The sequence below is a fragment of the Chelonia mydas genome, chromosome 4 (assembly GCF_015237465.2).
Source record: "Chelonia mydas isolate rCheMyd1 chromosome 4, rCheMyd1.pri.v2, whole genome shotgun sequence".
In the NCBI taxonomy this organism is placed as follows: domain Eukaryota; kingdom Metazoa; phylum Chordata; order Testudines; family Cheloniidae; genus Chelonia; species Chelonia mydas.
The window spans coordinates 28,171,374-28,187,552 of record NC_057852.1 but is presented as its reverse complement, the minus strand read 5'-3'; the positions used below and the strand labels follow the sequence as shown (position 1 = coordinate 28,187,552).

Below are 16,179 nucleotides of genomic sequence, written 5' to 3'. Positions count from 1 at the left end.
ATCCAGGTCTAATTAATTTTTCATTTGGGTGGATCAAACAAAAATATAGTCCCGTGAGAGAAGTTGCACGGCTTTCTCAGAGCATTTTCAGATATGTTTTTCTAGTTTGGGTTACTGTACAATGTCAGCTGTGCCTTTGATTCAGCTGAACGAAAAATGTGTGAAAAATTGAGTAGGGCGATTCTTATCGGCTGCATCTGGGGGAGAATCCATCAAAAGTATCACGGAAATAATTATTTGTAAAATATATATTAATCTTTAAAAATGTATATTTAAAATGAAAATAGAGAATAGATTTAACATCTGAAAGCCTGTTTCACATCTTTAGGTGGCTGCCTCTGATGTGAATCAAATCAGGTAGCAATCACCCTGGTATCTTCCTTCACTAATCATATTGCTTGGAGTTTTCCTGCTGGCAGTAGCTCAAGGGAAAACAATTAATGGGCTCTAGGCCAACATATTTTTCATAAGTATTACAGTACATCTGTAAATTTATATGAACATATAATGTATGCTCTCAGCAGTTTGCTTTCCCATGGTGACCCTCTGTGGTTAACCAGCTTTAAATGAAATCCTGTGCCGGCTGGTGCTGAGAATGGAAAAGTTATGGGAAAGGAGGGAGGCAGGTTCTTGGCTGTAACCCCGCTTACTCCCTTTATGTGGTGTTTTAGCCCAGATGAAAGCTGCTATACTGATTGGATAGGCAGGTGAGCTGCCTTCTCAGTCATCTTTCAAGCTGTGCTTTAAACTTTGTTGGCTGACCCCAAAATTTCCCACAATTGGAAATTTAAATCAATAAAAATTGGGGGGAGGAAGGGGTGGGAAGCTTAAAAATGAAAAAAAAGCTTCATTATCTGCCAAAATTATAAAATAAAAATCAAATTTTGCGAAGGTCTATGAATAATGAACTGAGTTTTCTAAATTGCAAATTGTATTTCAATTCAGGTTTAGTCAAAATAGTCTTCCTCTTGGAGAATGATTAAAAGAAACCTGAAATGAATGCCCGTTCTTCATATCAGTTCAAGATTGACCAAAAAAAAAAAAAAAAATTATTCTTGGAAAAAATTATAGGAAGAATTTAATCAGTGTCCCGCCTTTTAAATATTTCTCTCGTGTATTGTAGCTATGAATGCTATAGCACAGGCGAGAGAAATATTGCTTTGGGAAGGATTGTCTTAGAGCAGTAGTATATTTTAGAGTCAGTTTAGTGACTTGTAACAACTTAAAGGGACACTGCCAAGGTTCAGAAGGCCCATGTTTTACTGATGGTACTTCAAAAAGTTGCATATTCTCCTTCATGCAGCCATGAGCCGTGAAAAACATGTTTTTTCTTAGAACAAACCAACCCCACCAAGCAATGCCACAGTCTGTAAAGTGACTGTACAAAAACCCAGAGGACTGAGTGTTTTAAGATGCAACTATGTACATTGCTCTCACTCATTCTATGCCTGTTTCATTCATGTGCCCAGGATATAGAGTGAAATCGTGCTCTCTGGAGGGCTTAGAGTATATCGTAGACAGTCATGGAAAGAGAGAACCCAGTGTGCATGAAGGCAGTCTGAAATGCTGGGTTGTACCGATATAGCTGCACTGCTGCAGCGTGTCTGGTGAAGATGCTCTGTGCTGATGGGAGAGAGCTCTTTCGTTGGCATAAAAAACCCACTCCTGCGAGTGGCATAAGCTATGCTGGCGGGAGAGTTTCTCCCCCTGTCGTAGTGCTGTGCACACTAGCGCTTATGTCAGTGTTACTCGTGTGAACCAGAGGGGTGGAATATTCACACCCCTGAGCGACACAAACTTGGCTGACATAGTGACAATTTTGGGCCTACTAGCCCCAACAGTTTGGCTTTAAAAGGCTGTAATAAGTTTTTGTCAGTACTCATAGCAAAGAAGTTCATGCATGCATAGTAGAGATGGATCAAAAAAACCCCTGAATTTTGAGGAAGTTTTAATCTGAGTCAAAACTTTACAGCTCTGGTTTGTTTCTATTGTATAGGAACGTGTGCATTCTCTTGTTATTGTAAGGGTGTAAAATGAAGCAACTGCGTACAGGAATGATTTGTCAAGCCTTTTTTATTTTTATAAATCTTCCTCACACAGGACATATTGGCATTCAGTGGTATGTGACAATAGTATCTTACCTAACCCCTTTACTACTTAGTCTGCAGCTGTGATGCTTTTGGTGGTAGTCTGTTCTAAATTCTTTGTTTTAAGGAGTGTGTCAACTGACATTTTTAAAAAATTGTGTGTGAAGTAGGAAGTGATCAATCTGCATTTGTGCGTACAACGTACAACTGTTTTAGTTTTGTACCATTATTTACCATGTTACTTTTTAAACTATATATGCAGTTTTTGTCAAGTGCTGTACCCCTCACAACAAAGAAATGATCATACCTGAGTGCTTTGTTTCTCCTGCTAGCGAACAAGATTAATAACAAGTATGTAACTTCAGATGTTTATTGTTCAACCCACCTCTGAAAACACTGAAGTGCTAGGAAGGGGATTATTGCTTATGAATGTAGCTAAACATGTGAATTAATACTGAGAGAAAAATAGAGAGATTATAGAATAAAGTATATAGCAATAGTCTTTATTGTGTTAATTTTGTTCATTGCACGTAAACAGTTAAGGACAGTGAAATGATAAAGTATTGTTACATGCTGTCTAATTATTCTCAAGTAATTGATTTGCTAGAGAGAAATTTGAATGTAATTTTTGCTTTACATTGACATTAGAGAGTGGAAGGCTGAGGGCTGTAAAGTTAATCTTGTAGAAAGTGTTGCACCACTGTTGTATAATGCCAAATATTATATTTTAAAGGACTTTCTAAATATTTGCAAAAAGAAAAGGAGTACTTGTGGCACCTTAGAGACTAACAAATTTATTTGAGCATAAGCTTTCGTGAGCTCACGATGAAGTGAGCTGTAGCTCACGAAAGCTTATGCTCAAATAAATTTGTTAGTCTCTAAGGTGCCACAAGCTTTCGTGAGCTACAGCTCACGATGAAGTGAGCTGTAGCTCACGAAAGCTTATGCTCAAATAAATTTGTTAGTCTCTAAGGTGCCACAAGTACTCCTTTTCTTTTTGCGAATACAGACTAACACGGCTGCTACTTTGAAACCTTTCTAAATATTTGTTCTCCTTAACCTGCTCTTTAAAGATTTGACAACAAGGTTTTCAGAGGGTCTGCCTCCAAACAAGGAATATTGAAGACACATTGGGTCTGATTCTCTGCCACCATGCGCCTTCTGTAGTCATTTTGCACAGGTCTAAATGGCTATACAAGATACAAGGCAAGAGAGAATTGGGCCTCTTTTCTCTAAAATATCTAGAGTAATTTGTAGACAGAGGGTAAAATTCTGCTCTTTTAGGCTGGTATGGATCCGGAGTAGTTCTTGTGACTGAATTGAAGTTGGTTGACGCTTGACTGAAAGCAGAATATTTCTCTTTCTCAAATGTGAGTGGAGAGAATTCTGCTGACTGGCTTGGATGTAAATGAAGGCAGAATTGGTCACACAAGGTGGGGGATATTTGTGTAAGAGTTGTGGGAAATACACTGGTTTTTGGTTGGCATGTATATCGTGACTAGAGTGTTTTGTGTATACGTTCACATCTCTTTGCTGGAAGTTTTGGTTTTGTAGTTGTGAACTGAAAACTCCAAACCAATCCCAAAGTGATCCCTGGAGAAACTCACTGGTTTCATGATGAAACCCCATTCTTCTACCACAGGCTTTCATTTTATTTTTATCATCCTTGTGTAGTTCATCACCATAGTATCTCTGTCCTTGGGGTAGTCTGGGCATTGATCCTTCCCTCTGGTAGGCCCCTGCTCTTGTTTCAGTTGCCTTTGAGAGGGAAGGGTACAGAGATTTCTGTTTTGGGGACTGGAGGGGAGGCTCAATATATACATATTCTGATCCTCTGTAAGAGTCTTCAACGAATAGGCTGCGCTTGTCTTTTCCTACCAACAAGTTGGATGGCAGCAGAACTGGGAATGCTGTTCCAGTCGTCCTGCCGCCTCTCCTCATAGAATTACAGAAGTGAAGGTCTGGAAGGGACGTCAATAGGTCAACTTGGCCAGTCCCCTGCACTCAAGGCAGGACTGCATAATAACTAGATCATTCCTGACAAGTGTTTGTCAGATCTATTCTTTAAAACATCCAATGACAGAGATTCCACAACCTCTCTAGGCAATTTATACCAGTGCTTAACCACCCTGACACTTAGGAAGTTTTTCCTATGTCCAACTCATAACTCTTACTATAGGCTGGGGGTTGTGATGTTCCAGGCTACAGTATGGGATGGGTTTCCTTTGACTCAAGTGATATATATCCTTCTGTTAGTCACTTTTTGTAACTAATGACAATATTTTACCATAATAAGCCTCAACTCCAGTCAAAGGGCCAATATCTCAAGTGGTGTAAATCTAATTAAAGTCTATGGATCTATGACAGGTTTCAGAGTAACAGCCGTGTTAGTCTGTATTCGCAAAAAGAAAAGGAGGACTTGTGGCACCTTAGAGACTAACCAATTTATTTGAGCATGAGCTTTCGTGAGCTACAGCTCACTTCATCGGATGCATGCTGTGGAAATCGCAGAAGACATTATATACACAGACACCATGAAACAATGCCTCCTCCCACCCCACTCTCCTGCTGGTAATAGCTTATCTAAAGTGATCATCAAGTTGGGCCATTTCCAGCACAAATCCAGGTTTTCTCACCCTCCGCCCTCCCACAAACAAACTTTTTGTTTGTGGGAGGGCGGAGGGTGAGAAAACCTGGATTTGTGCTGGAAATGGCCCAACTTGATGATCACTTTAGATAAGCTATTACCAGCAGGAGAGTGGGGTGGGAGGAGGCATTGTTTCATGGTGTCTGTGTATAAAATGTCTTGTGCGATTTCCACAGCATGCATCCGATGAAGTGAGCTGTAGCTCACGAAAGCTCATGCTCAAATAAATTGGTTAGTCTCTAAGGTGCCACAAGTCCTCCTTTTCTTTTGATGGATCTATGGTAATTTACTGCTGCGGTTCTGGCCCAAAATACGCATGTACCTACTGCTTATTAAACTATTGTATTTATATTTACCGTTTCACACTTCTGTACAGAGCAACATTGAACTGCACACAAAATACAGCATTTACCAAAGCTTTTCAAAGATTTTTGCCATTTCCAAATGCCATAATACGGATTTTTTTTATGAATAGTTTTATCCTTTAGCCATCTTGTTTGTTTTTCTACTGTTTAATTCTCCTTGCAAGAATGGGGTCTTTCCCTCCTTCCTTGCCTTACCAAAGTGATGTATTTGTAAGCATCATCTGTGTGCTCATTGTGCAGTTTTATCCCTTCTAGTTTCAAAGAAAGCCAGTTTAAACCACAAGGACTTAGTACAACTTTCTTATGCAAACTGTATAAAGTTAAAAAAACAGCAGAGTTAGTTGTAACTCATATGTACTTTCTGGCTCTTTAGTAGAAGCATCACAGAGGAGATTATACTCTGAGCAATTGGTATTTCATATTCTGGTTTGATTTAGAATGCTTAAACATAATCTGTTCTTATTAGAGATGGAGCCCAAACCAAAATCCAAGATCTGGTTTCAGATCAGAGTTCACAGCTTGAACCAATCTCCATAATGGGACAAATCCAAACACCCTGAACTTTGGGAAAGTTCAGATTTGGATCTGGAATTTGAAACTCCATGTTTAGAAACACTTGTAGCCGGTGTCTTGGTTCTGCCTCTGAGACAGATCCAGTGTCTGGATCTAGGGTTTTGATTCAAACCCCTGTTTAATAATTATATCCAGTTCATACCGTTGAAACATCTGATTCTTGGTCTACAGTTCCAATTTCTACCTTGATGTTATCTAGCAAATGGCACATCCCAGATTTAGCATAGGTTAGAATTGCAGTCTCAACACTTCAGTCCAAAAAAGATCAATTTAATTTCTACTAGCTCCTTCCTGTGTGATTATATTGTTTGGCCCAGGTCTGGAAAGAGTGTAACATCCTTCAAAACTTGAAGGCTCATTGTTAAAATAAAAATAATTTATATATATATATAACCCCCCCCCCCCACTCTGAGTTATTAACAGCTGAACTTAACATTGAAGTAATTTTTAAAATGTAAACTTATTTCTCACTATTAATGTTCACTTTTGTATGTTACACAGTTTGGATTCTGCAACTAAGCTGTTCAATTTCATGCTGTGCTCCCAGGCAGCTTCAGTTCCTTGTTCTCCTGCATTCAGGCAATGCTGTTGTGTTTTGTGTTTCCAACAGTGTAAGGAAAATTTTAAATTGGAAAAATAAATAGAAAAAGAAATCACGAGACAAATCTTTTGTTTTGTACTTATGCCCCTGGGGATAGAGCTTTCTGGCCACAAAGCTGCATGCACACTTAGGCCCTGATTTGGATTGCAGATAATATGGTACAGACAAAAACACAAGAACAAAAAGGGAGTATTGGAGGGAGTAACCAAAGATTGGATACCTTGAAGCTCAGGGCCTCAGTATCTCTGTATGGTTCCACATGATATTAATCAGCAGCAGTAGTGGCCTTGTATGACACGGATTATAAGACATAGTGGATTCTCTCCCTGTTGAAATAGAGGAAATGAAAAAAAATCCAGATTTTGTTTGTGGAAGATGAAGTAGAAACATTTGACAACAAAAGAGGACTGACAAAACAGGTAGGGTGCTCCGAGAACTTGATGAACTTAAAAGTTACAGTGAAGAAAATGAGGGAATTTTTTTTTTTTTAAATATAAGATTATTAAAGCACATATGGTTATTGGAAGAATATGTGAAAGAGCACCGTGTAACGGTAAGGAATTTAAGGGTACTTTGGCTTGGCAAGGGGAAAGAGCCAGAAGGGGAAGAGACCCAGTGGCTTTCAGCAAGTCAGTAGGTGAAGTTCTAGACACTGATGCAGAGAAGGCCCCTTCCTCCATATGGAAAGAAGTTAAAAAAATTCCATATGAGGAAGAAAGTCAGCTTTGGAGTCAGTATTGGGTGTGCGTCTCATCTCAGATGTAGAAAGGGCTCTATTGCTCTCAAAGGAGTCTGTCTATCTGATAGGCAGGTGCTAGGAGGAGGCTGACCGGGTTGTGGGAGGGCAGAGGGTGTCTTTGTGGAGTACAGACCGCCATGCCATTCCCCCAAACTTCCTGTCACGGCTGCCAGAGTGGTCTTTTGGAGCCTGTTGTTGCAGAGGCTAAGGCGGGCTGTCTTGAGGAATTTCAACATCCATGTGAACGACATCTCTCCCGGGTTAGTCACAGCCACTGTGGTAAATATGATCATCCCAGATGGTTCCTAGCTCTGCTTACAGCTGAGGAGGTGACACTTTGAATCTGATCTAACGCCTAGTGTGGGTGGTGGTGGTGGTGGGGTGTAGACAGCAGACAATTAGTTATGGTCTAATCATTGTCTCTTCCAGATGGAAGACAGGGCTTTCCCTCTTGCCTGTCAGGGCACTGGAAGTGGTGTGATGATGATATTTCTGTGATTAATGGATTCTGTTGGATTCCAGAATTCTTGGGGATAATGTTCTCTTGTCATTGGGCCAAGGCAGGTTTAAGGCCTGATGTATTGTGTCCCATCACGGCTTGAAAAGTGAGCCGTATATCTAAAAGTTGTCAGGTAACTTAAATTCTGTTAGCTAACGTCTCTCTGGTTATCTACCTGGAATTAAGACTTGATCTCTCCATTCCCAAGTAGGTAGGTACTTAAAAAAAAAAAAAAAAAAAAAAAAAAGAGAGAGAGGAGAGAGAGATTTTTTTGTTTACTGTAGGTGCTCATGTAAATCAAGCTTTCCATGTGCCCCTTATACAAACATAGGGCATAGTACCAACTTCTCTTGTTCGCGTGGAACATAAGTAAAGTGCGGTGCTAGTGTCTGTGTCTCTTGATAGTAATTACGTACCAGTCGGACCTGATTCTGCAGCCCTACACACGAAGCTCTCTTTGACTTTAACTGGTGTCAAGCACGTATAAGGGCAAGTTCGCTAGACCTTTAGGGCAAGAGATACTGATTTTTAAAACCAAACCTATGGATATAATCTGGAGGACATTTGCTAATGATTCAACTTTAATGGTATGTAAAATTTTGGGCCTGAAATATTTGACAGTGTGCCTTTCTGAAAACATGGCTAAGTTTTAATTGTTTAGGTTAATATTAAGTTAACGTTTTATAGACGTTCTCGTGGCACGTAACTAAAATAGTCTCTTTCAAAAATGCATAGAAGTAAGAAGTGAACTCACTATGAAGCTGTTGAGTTCAGTGCTGGGGAATCCCCTCCATTTCCCCTCTCTGCTTTTCCCAGATAGATAAATGTATTTTCTTGGCATGGTTTTGGAAAGAAAAATCATTAGTATACTAAGTTGTTTACACAGCTCTTAAGAGAAAATATACTGAACGCCAAAAAAAAAAAACCCCAAAAAAACCCCCCTGTGAACAGGATCAGTTTATTGCAGAGAAACCACAAAGAAAATCAATTTGCCATTCAAGCAACATTCTATTGTGTGGCCCCAAACCAGTGCATATATAGTTGGCTCTGTAGCTGAACTCTTTTTAAAGCCAGAGGAGAAAATCACACACATGTGTGCACACTTGTGCGTGTTGTCCCCCCCTCCCCCTTTTCTTTCTATATTAGAGGCTCTGCTTGGTTACATTACAATGCTGTAGATCTCTCCTGCCCTAAAGATGTTTGTTAGGTATTTAAAAAGTGCTCTCTCACGGCATGCTGGAATGGTGTATATTAGTGAGTTGTAGATTTAATCATTTGACAAGCATTATCTTACATTGTAGTTAATCCTGCTCCACGGTACCATTTAGTAAGCAGGCAGTGTGGAGAGAGGAGATGTTTAATATGCCCATTCTAGTTACCTGATGGATCATTTACAGGAGTTTCAACTCTGAACCCTACAATATCTTTTGGGTTACAGCACACTTCATTTAATTCACAAAGTCAATTCCTACCATGACATTTACTCATTGAAATAGATTTTACAGTGGATGTTGCATGGAGTCCCAGCTGCCCCTTCATCTTTCCTTCATGGCAAGAAAACATTGTCAGGATTACTTATCTTTAGAGCTTGGTACTCGATGTCTTCTTGAAAGTAACTTCGCAAGTATATGTACAAAAAATGGCAAAGGTTCAGGGTATTATGTCGTAGTACACAGCCATTTTCCCTTTTTATTTCAGGGGCATAGGAAAGTAGTTAAAGTTCAGTAGGGTTGGGGGACTCGGATCAGGGAATTGGTATATAGAGCCTTTTGTCTCTGGGTTATTGATTTGTTATTGAAACTGGCTTTGAATTTGACCAGTGGGCAGGTCTCTAATATTGCAAAAAAATCTACCACCCATGCCACTAACTGGAACCCTTGTTGGCAGTCTCAACAGAGAGGCCAAGGACTAAAATGTACTTGAAGGAGCAGCACCTCCTCCAGTGTAAATTGGCATAGCTCCATGGGCTTCAGTGGAGCCACATTGACTTATACCATTTGAGGATCTGGTCTGAAGTGTATAACCCGAAATGCTACTAGAGGTGACCCCTATAGGACGAATCCAGTCATGCTGACCAGGTGTGGAGAAAGCTTGTTAGACTGCTGTCTGTTGTATCAGTTCTGTGGAGAAACAGAGGACTTCAGTCTCCAAATTTGTCTGTCTGGCTCCTTCTATTGAGGAGGTTGACCAGTGGTGGTGATGGGATTTCTCTGTGACTGTGAGACCTATTTCCTTTCGCCCCTTAGATCATATATCCAGCCAGCGTCCCCTGATTGCTCAGGTGCTTTCTCTGAGCAGTCTCTGTGTGCCCTCTGGTTCCCTCATTTTAACTTGGACCTATACTTCCTTCCTGTTTTCATTCTGTATTGCTACTGTAATTAGTTGATCCTTGCGGTTTTTGTTCTGTTTTGCTTTTATTGTAGCCTTCCCCTTCCTTACTTTTGTTGAGGGGTAGCTGTGTGTGTTTCTTATGGGTGAATTCCCTTTGGGGCCCCACCCACATTTACAGGGATCTCCTGACGTTGGTCTCCAGCCATTGCACAGAGGTCAAATAGACTGACTCCTAGCATGAGAATTACATTTGCAAATAAAGTCAGAGTTTAATAGCTGTCATGTGAGGGAGTTATATCAATAACTTTAATGCAGGGGTTGGCAACCTTTGGCACATGGCCTGGGGTAATCTGCTGGTGGACCGCGAGACATTTTGTTTTCATTGATCGTCTGCAGGCTCAGCCCCCTGCAGCTCCCAGTGGCCGCAGTTCGCCGTTCTTGGCCAATGGGATATGTGAGAAGCGGTGCAGGCTTCAGGGTCATTCTGGAGTCTCCTGGATGACCAAAGAAGCTGGTATGTATGTATCGCTGCGCCGTAGCAGCCAAACATACACTTCAGCTGAACTAGTAATATGCCTGGAAACCATAGAACATGAGTAAAACAACATTTTCCTATTGCCAGAGAGGAGTGATTGTAGTGATTACAACTCATTGTCCCTGGAATTGTTATTTCTAAGTAGTTCTTTTGCTCATTGGTTATTGGCTGTTATTTTGTGTGTTTGTTTATATTAAAGCCTCAACTTTTTGACTGTTACACAATCCTAAAGCAACACGGCACTTGTTAATCTTATGGGCATATACAGTACTGAAGATAAGCCATGGAACAAGGAATTCCCTAGATGGGCAACTGTCCCCTGAAGTCATGAAGATTGTGATGTAATCAGTGGTAAATAGTCACTCAAAATTTGTCAGCTTTGACTCAGTTTCCATTAACTTGGACCAATTTTGTGGTTTGAGTTAGTATTCTATAAAACCTCATCCGTCTCAATAGACTTTAGTTCTGGCGTTAGTACAAACCCAGAACTTCAAAAGTGTTTAAATCATGTGAAGCAAAACTGGAAGAAAGTTTTTGCAAAACTCTTTGAACCAAAACCACAAGTATAGCTCAGCTCTGCAAGTTCTACTTGAGAAAGGAAACAAGTGCATATTTTGGGAATGCAAGATTGAGTCATTTATTAATTTAATTTATTGAATGTTTTCTGAATGCAGAGAGAGAGAGAGAGAGAGATCAATAGTTTTAAAATATGCTGTGCCATTCTGAGATATGCAAAGATATGGTGTATTATTGGCTGCATGGCCTACTGAAGTAGCTTGTTCGTCGTGAAATATGAAAGCAACCAATAAATAGAAAGCAATAAAATTATGTTTGTTTTAGGTTTATTTTAGGATTATTTTTAGTAGTTTTTTCTGATGACAGTTCTCGTCTAAAAATGTACCCATTGATAGGCCATTATGTGGGCAACATAACTATATCTGGTAATGAATATGGATTTTAGTGCTTCCTCCTTCTAGCCGAATTTCTCTTATTGTGCGTCACAAGGAAAGCAACTCTGTACAGCTGACTGGCAAAACGAGGATGGTATGTTGTGTTGTCCTGCTGCAGATCTTGGCTTATGTGAGGCTTGGGAGATATTTCTTTGAGCTGGTTTGTGGAGTGGTTGGGGCGGTGACGTTCATGGCGTCTGAGAGGTGTATGTGGGAAAGCATTAAGCTGGCTGTGCCGCTTTAGGGATCTTCCCCCTTATCCTGCTGTTCTCTGGCTGTTTGCTGTGCCAGGAAAGCAGCCTTTCATTCTCTACCTTTAATTGTGGAATTGTAGGAAAAGCTGTTGTATTCGGACGTCGACAGCACAGGAAAAATCTTGATATGACTGTCAGAGGTACAGAGGTTCCCAGACAGAGGGGTGAAGATGAAGGGGCAATTGATATATGAAATGTTTGTAACAGTCAATTCACAGTTCTTACCCCAATTTCCTCTTGTTTCTTTCAGTTTCTGGGCATAGCATTTCTTGGAATTGGATTGTGGGCATGGAATGAAAAAGTAAGTTGAATATAACATAAACTCAGTTTTTTTTGTTAGTGACCGATTGACGAGCTATATATTACACACGCTACCCATTCACACACTTTCCATACTGGAGAGAAAATCAGACCCATTGTCAAATGAAACTTTAGCTTGCCTCACCTAGAAGGAGACCTCGGCATCTTTCGGGAGGCTGCTTTGGCGAGAAAGCTCAACTGACAGATGCACACAGAATAGCCACTGCAGCGCATACATGGAAAGTACAGCACAGAGCTCTCAATGGTAGGCAATGTTGGTATGATAGTGTACTCTCATAAAGGGAGGCAAACCAAATGAAAGTGAGTTTTTCTGTTTTTGCCTCTGAATTTACAACACTACTAGTAGCTGTGGCTTAAATTAGTTTACACGCTTACAAAAAAATAAGCACAAGACTGAGCTATAATGTCCCTTCAGTTATCTTTAAAAATAAAAAAATTAGAATGTGCACTAGAATTGCGCAACTGATGCGGTAACTCTTATCCTCTCAGAGATAGGCCTATTAACTCATGTGATTAAAGATTTGCAGGACTGGGCCCAAATTTGGGAGACTGCTTGGGGATGGAAAGTGAGAAGGAAAGGCAGTGCCAGACTAGAAGGTACAAAACAAATCAATGTGTGTCAGAATCCTGGGTAAAGAGGTCGGTTCGCAACAAGGTAAAAGACCAAAATAATTAAAACTGTTTTCTTCCCCTTTTGTTCTTATTAATAATAAATACCTATGACAACAAGAATATTGTGAGAATTAATTAGATAATGTTTGTAAAGTGCATTGAGGAGGAGAAGCACCCATGTTAGTGTTAAGTATTGATATTATGTTCACTACTAAGCTCATAGGTGGGGCTGAACGAACAAACAGAAATAATACATTGGAAATCCAGTCTCTGGCTCAGCTTTTGCACTAAATATTCAGAATGAATTTGCCTATCTTGGAAGCAAGTCAGTCAGTTGGAGCCTTCTAATCATTCCATGTGTTTTCCTGCTGAATACAGACAATTTAAAACAGGATCTCATTTTAGATGGCTTTGAACGGGCATTGAAGTGCATTATGAAAGTCTGTATTGTGGTAGGGCCCCGAGCCTGCAAAGATGTAATCACATGCTTAGCTTTACCTACTACTAGTATTCTAATTGAATTAAATTGAGCTACTCTGTGTGTTAAGCAAAGTATGTCCTTTTGTCTTTGTGGGTTTGAGGCATAAATTAGTAGTATTTGCTTAATTTTGAAATGGCTTCCCAGTTAAGCTTTTTTTTTTTTTTTTATAAAGTTCTTTTAGCATTTCCTGAAGCAGCAAAAATGATTTTTCCATTATTATAATTGTGGCCTTAGCCTAGAGTCCTAACGTAAAAGGGTTGTTCTGTCAGAATAAGAATTCATTAGGTCTTCAATATAGATCATTAGTGAGAGACTGGATTAGTTTCTTCATGGAGAAATGTATCCAGTTAAAAATTATGAATAGCCAGACACTGCAGCAAACATTTTACTTGAGATGCAGAAACTTAATATCATGAATTCATTTTAAAACAACCAATAGATTTGAAGAACCGAGTTTAAAAAAACAAAAACAAAACCATAAAAGCAAAGCGAGAGGAGGTACGTGCCAGTTTGGACAGTCTTGGCTGTAGGACTTGTTTCCATAAACGAATAAATAAAAATGTTGCTGTCCTAGGACCAGATTCTTCGCTCATACACGTGCACTGGAAACCACCGACTTCAGCAGGCATTATGAGTGCATGTTTGGGAAAGCGTGGTGCTTCAGGAATCGTTTGCGGTGTGTTGTAGCCTTGTTGGTCCCAGGATATTAGAGAGAGATGAGGCAATATCTTCTATACAGAAGTTGATCCAATAAAAGACATTGCCTCACCACCTTGTGCTTTAGGAAGACTGTTTCTTATGTTTACTGTGGTATCATGCAAAGGCCCCAGCTAGGGCTGAGGCCTTGTTGTTCTGGGTGCAGTATAGGCACCTAGTGTGAGAGTATCTTTCCCACAGAGTTTACAGTCTGCGCTGACACGGATTTCCACGGCACTGCTCCTGTGTACCGTTATGTACGGACTTAAGTTTTTGCACAGTTGGAGCTTAAGAAATCACTGTGCTGCTGTAAGTTGTGATTTTGGGGATGGACATCCAACCCTTCCTTCTGTGGTCATTTGAATTTCTTTCCAGTTAAATGTTATCTTTACACACACTCTGATCATTTCTCTAGTCAAACTTGCCACATCTCAGAGTCTTTTCAGAATGACAGGAAGTAGAGTACCAGATAGTGTACCAAAAGTTGGGTGATATCACTAGCCAAGGTTGGCTGTAATAAAACAATGCACATTTAATTGCAGCCTTATTTACTGCCAGGTGTGAGGAATGCACTGTAGTTCTTCTAGTGGTGGTCCCTATGTGGATTCCAAATGCAGTGTGGGTGTGAGGAACGCATTGTGGTTTCACATCCCTTCTGAAGCCCCCAGTTGTTTCTAAAGGAGACTTGAAGACAAACAACATTTTAAAAGAAAATAGTTCCCTACATAGTCTCAATACCTTCCTTGCAGCCTTTAGGGGAGTAATAGAACTCACTTGTCAGACAGTGAAAGTTAACTGGTTTGACAGGCAGTCGGCGAGGCCTAAACAAAAAGTGGAAAAATTAGCATCCTAAATCATGAACCTGAAAGAGAGCTGTGAGAAATAAGGAGGCAATGAACCCGAAAGAGAGAGAGAATTCTTAAAGACTAAGTTCACCTCTCTCCACCCGGTCACCCTGGTTTTACTGCTGAATTTTTCTCTTGGAGATTTTTGAGGAAAGATCTTTCCTTCCTTTGCTTTATCCCAGTGAAGATAAAAGATGAGGAAGGAAAGATGCGTTAATTGTGCCATGAGACTGTAGATACCCACTTTCAGCAAGTGCTTGTTTGAATCCTTGTTTGGAAATTTGAATCTTGTGCATATCCCTGGGGCTGCATGCAAATTGGGCAAAACACAAAGCGTACTCTCTGCTCTTGCACATTTCTGGATTTTATATCAGGGGTGGTGGTGTGAATAATTTCAATTATGTGACTCATCATTTAGAGTTTGGTGCCTAAAAGGGCACTGTCAAAATAATTTTTAATGTCCAAGCTCGTGTTAGAACACCTGAAGCTTTTCAATCTGAACAGATTTTAAAAATCTCATTGTACTTTTTTCTGTTTGTGCTGTTAGTTTACTTTGTGAACTCCATTCCTTTGTGACAAGGAAACTAGACTAAACTCCCATTTGTTTCCCTCCCATTCCAAGTAACTAGTGAAATGCTGCTGCTGTTACTGTTGTTTTTGTGTTTCCAACATGAATGTAACAAAAATTATGGAAACGTAAATTGTGCAAACACCCCCCACATGTGCTCCGGTTTTCAGAGCCTAAATTTTGGAATGAAACAGATTTGGCACATTTAAATTACTGTTGTTCTCTCCCCTATGCTTACTCAAATGCACAAGAATGTGAAATTTTTAATGATTTATGTGTATCAAAATAGACACATTTTCCCCATTATAAAGCAATAATGTGATTGAAAATACTTTCATTTCTCATCACCCTCCAAATATATGTGTTAGTCAGAGATTCCTAGTCATTTGCATGGGCAGGGTGTGAGAGATCAGCTCACAGTTTGCAAAGGAGACTATGCTCCAGATGATTCTGTATTTTAATCTTTTTCTTTTCCTCTGACCACCTCCACTACCACTTCCCCTGGTTCGGTGATACTCAGACTTCAGTGGTGCAGGAGCCAAATTAATGATCAACATTACCCAAAAGAGCCAAAGTAGAGTGAATTCATTGGTTCATTTGCTATTTTTTTAATATATATTATTCTCACCGCAAAATGACTGACCAAGTATTATTATTTTATCAACTACATACAATAGGTTAATAACGTAGTAAAGGCATCCTGACTGGTTATTAACTTAGATTGGTTAATAATGAAATCACACAGCGTTTTAATGATCATGTGCTGCAAAGCGCCGCAGGAGACGCGTGAAAGAGCCACTTACGGCTCCCGAGTCTCAGTCTGAGCATCACTGCTCTAGTTCTTCTCTTTTCCCAGAGAGGGGATCTGTCAGACCACCCCTAAAATTTTCCCTCTGATGCAGTGCGAGAGGGTGGTTCCTCCTCCAAATCTTTTCCTGTGAAGCCCGCAAGGCATGGGATGTAGTTTTATTTCCCTGTGTCTTCCCCTTGGTGCTGTCCCTTCTCACTGGTCTCTGCATTCTTCTCTGTACTGTGTCACAGGGGCAGTTAAATCAGTGGGGGTTGGAGGCCTGGG

At 40.1% G+C, this 16,179-nt stretch overlaps 1 protein-coding gene across 4 annotated transcripts in view; it reads left to right on the top strand.

The window, feature by feature from the left end:
* TSPAN5 (tetraspanin 5) overlaps nt 1–16,179 on the top strand; it is a 114,236-nt gene that overhangs the window by 75,723 nt on the left and 22,334 nt on the right. For all 4 annotated transcript variants that reach the window (XM_037896947.2, XM_043545204.1, XM_037896946.2 and 1 more), the window contains exon 2: nt 11,832–11,882. In XM_037896947.2, coding sequence (XP_037752875.1) covers nt 11,832–11,882 — 51 coding nt within the window. The remainder of the gene's footprint in view (nt 1–11,831; nt 11,883–16,179) is intronic.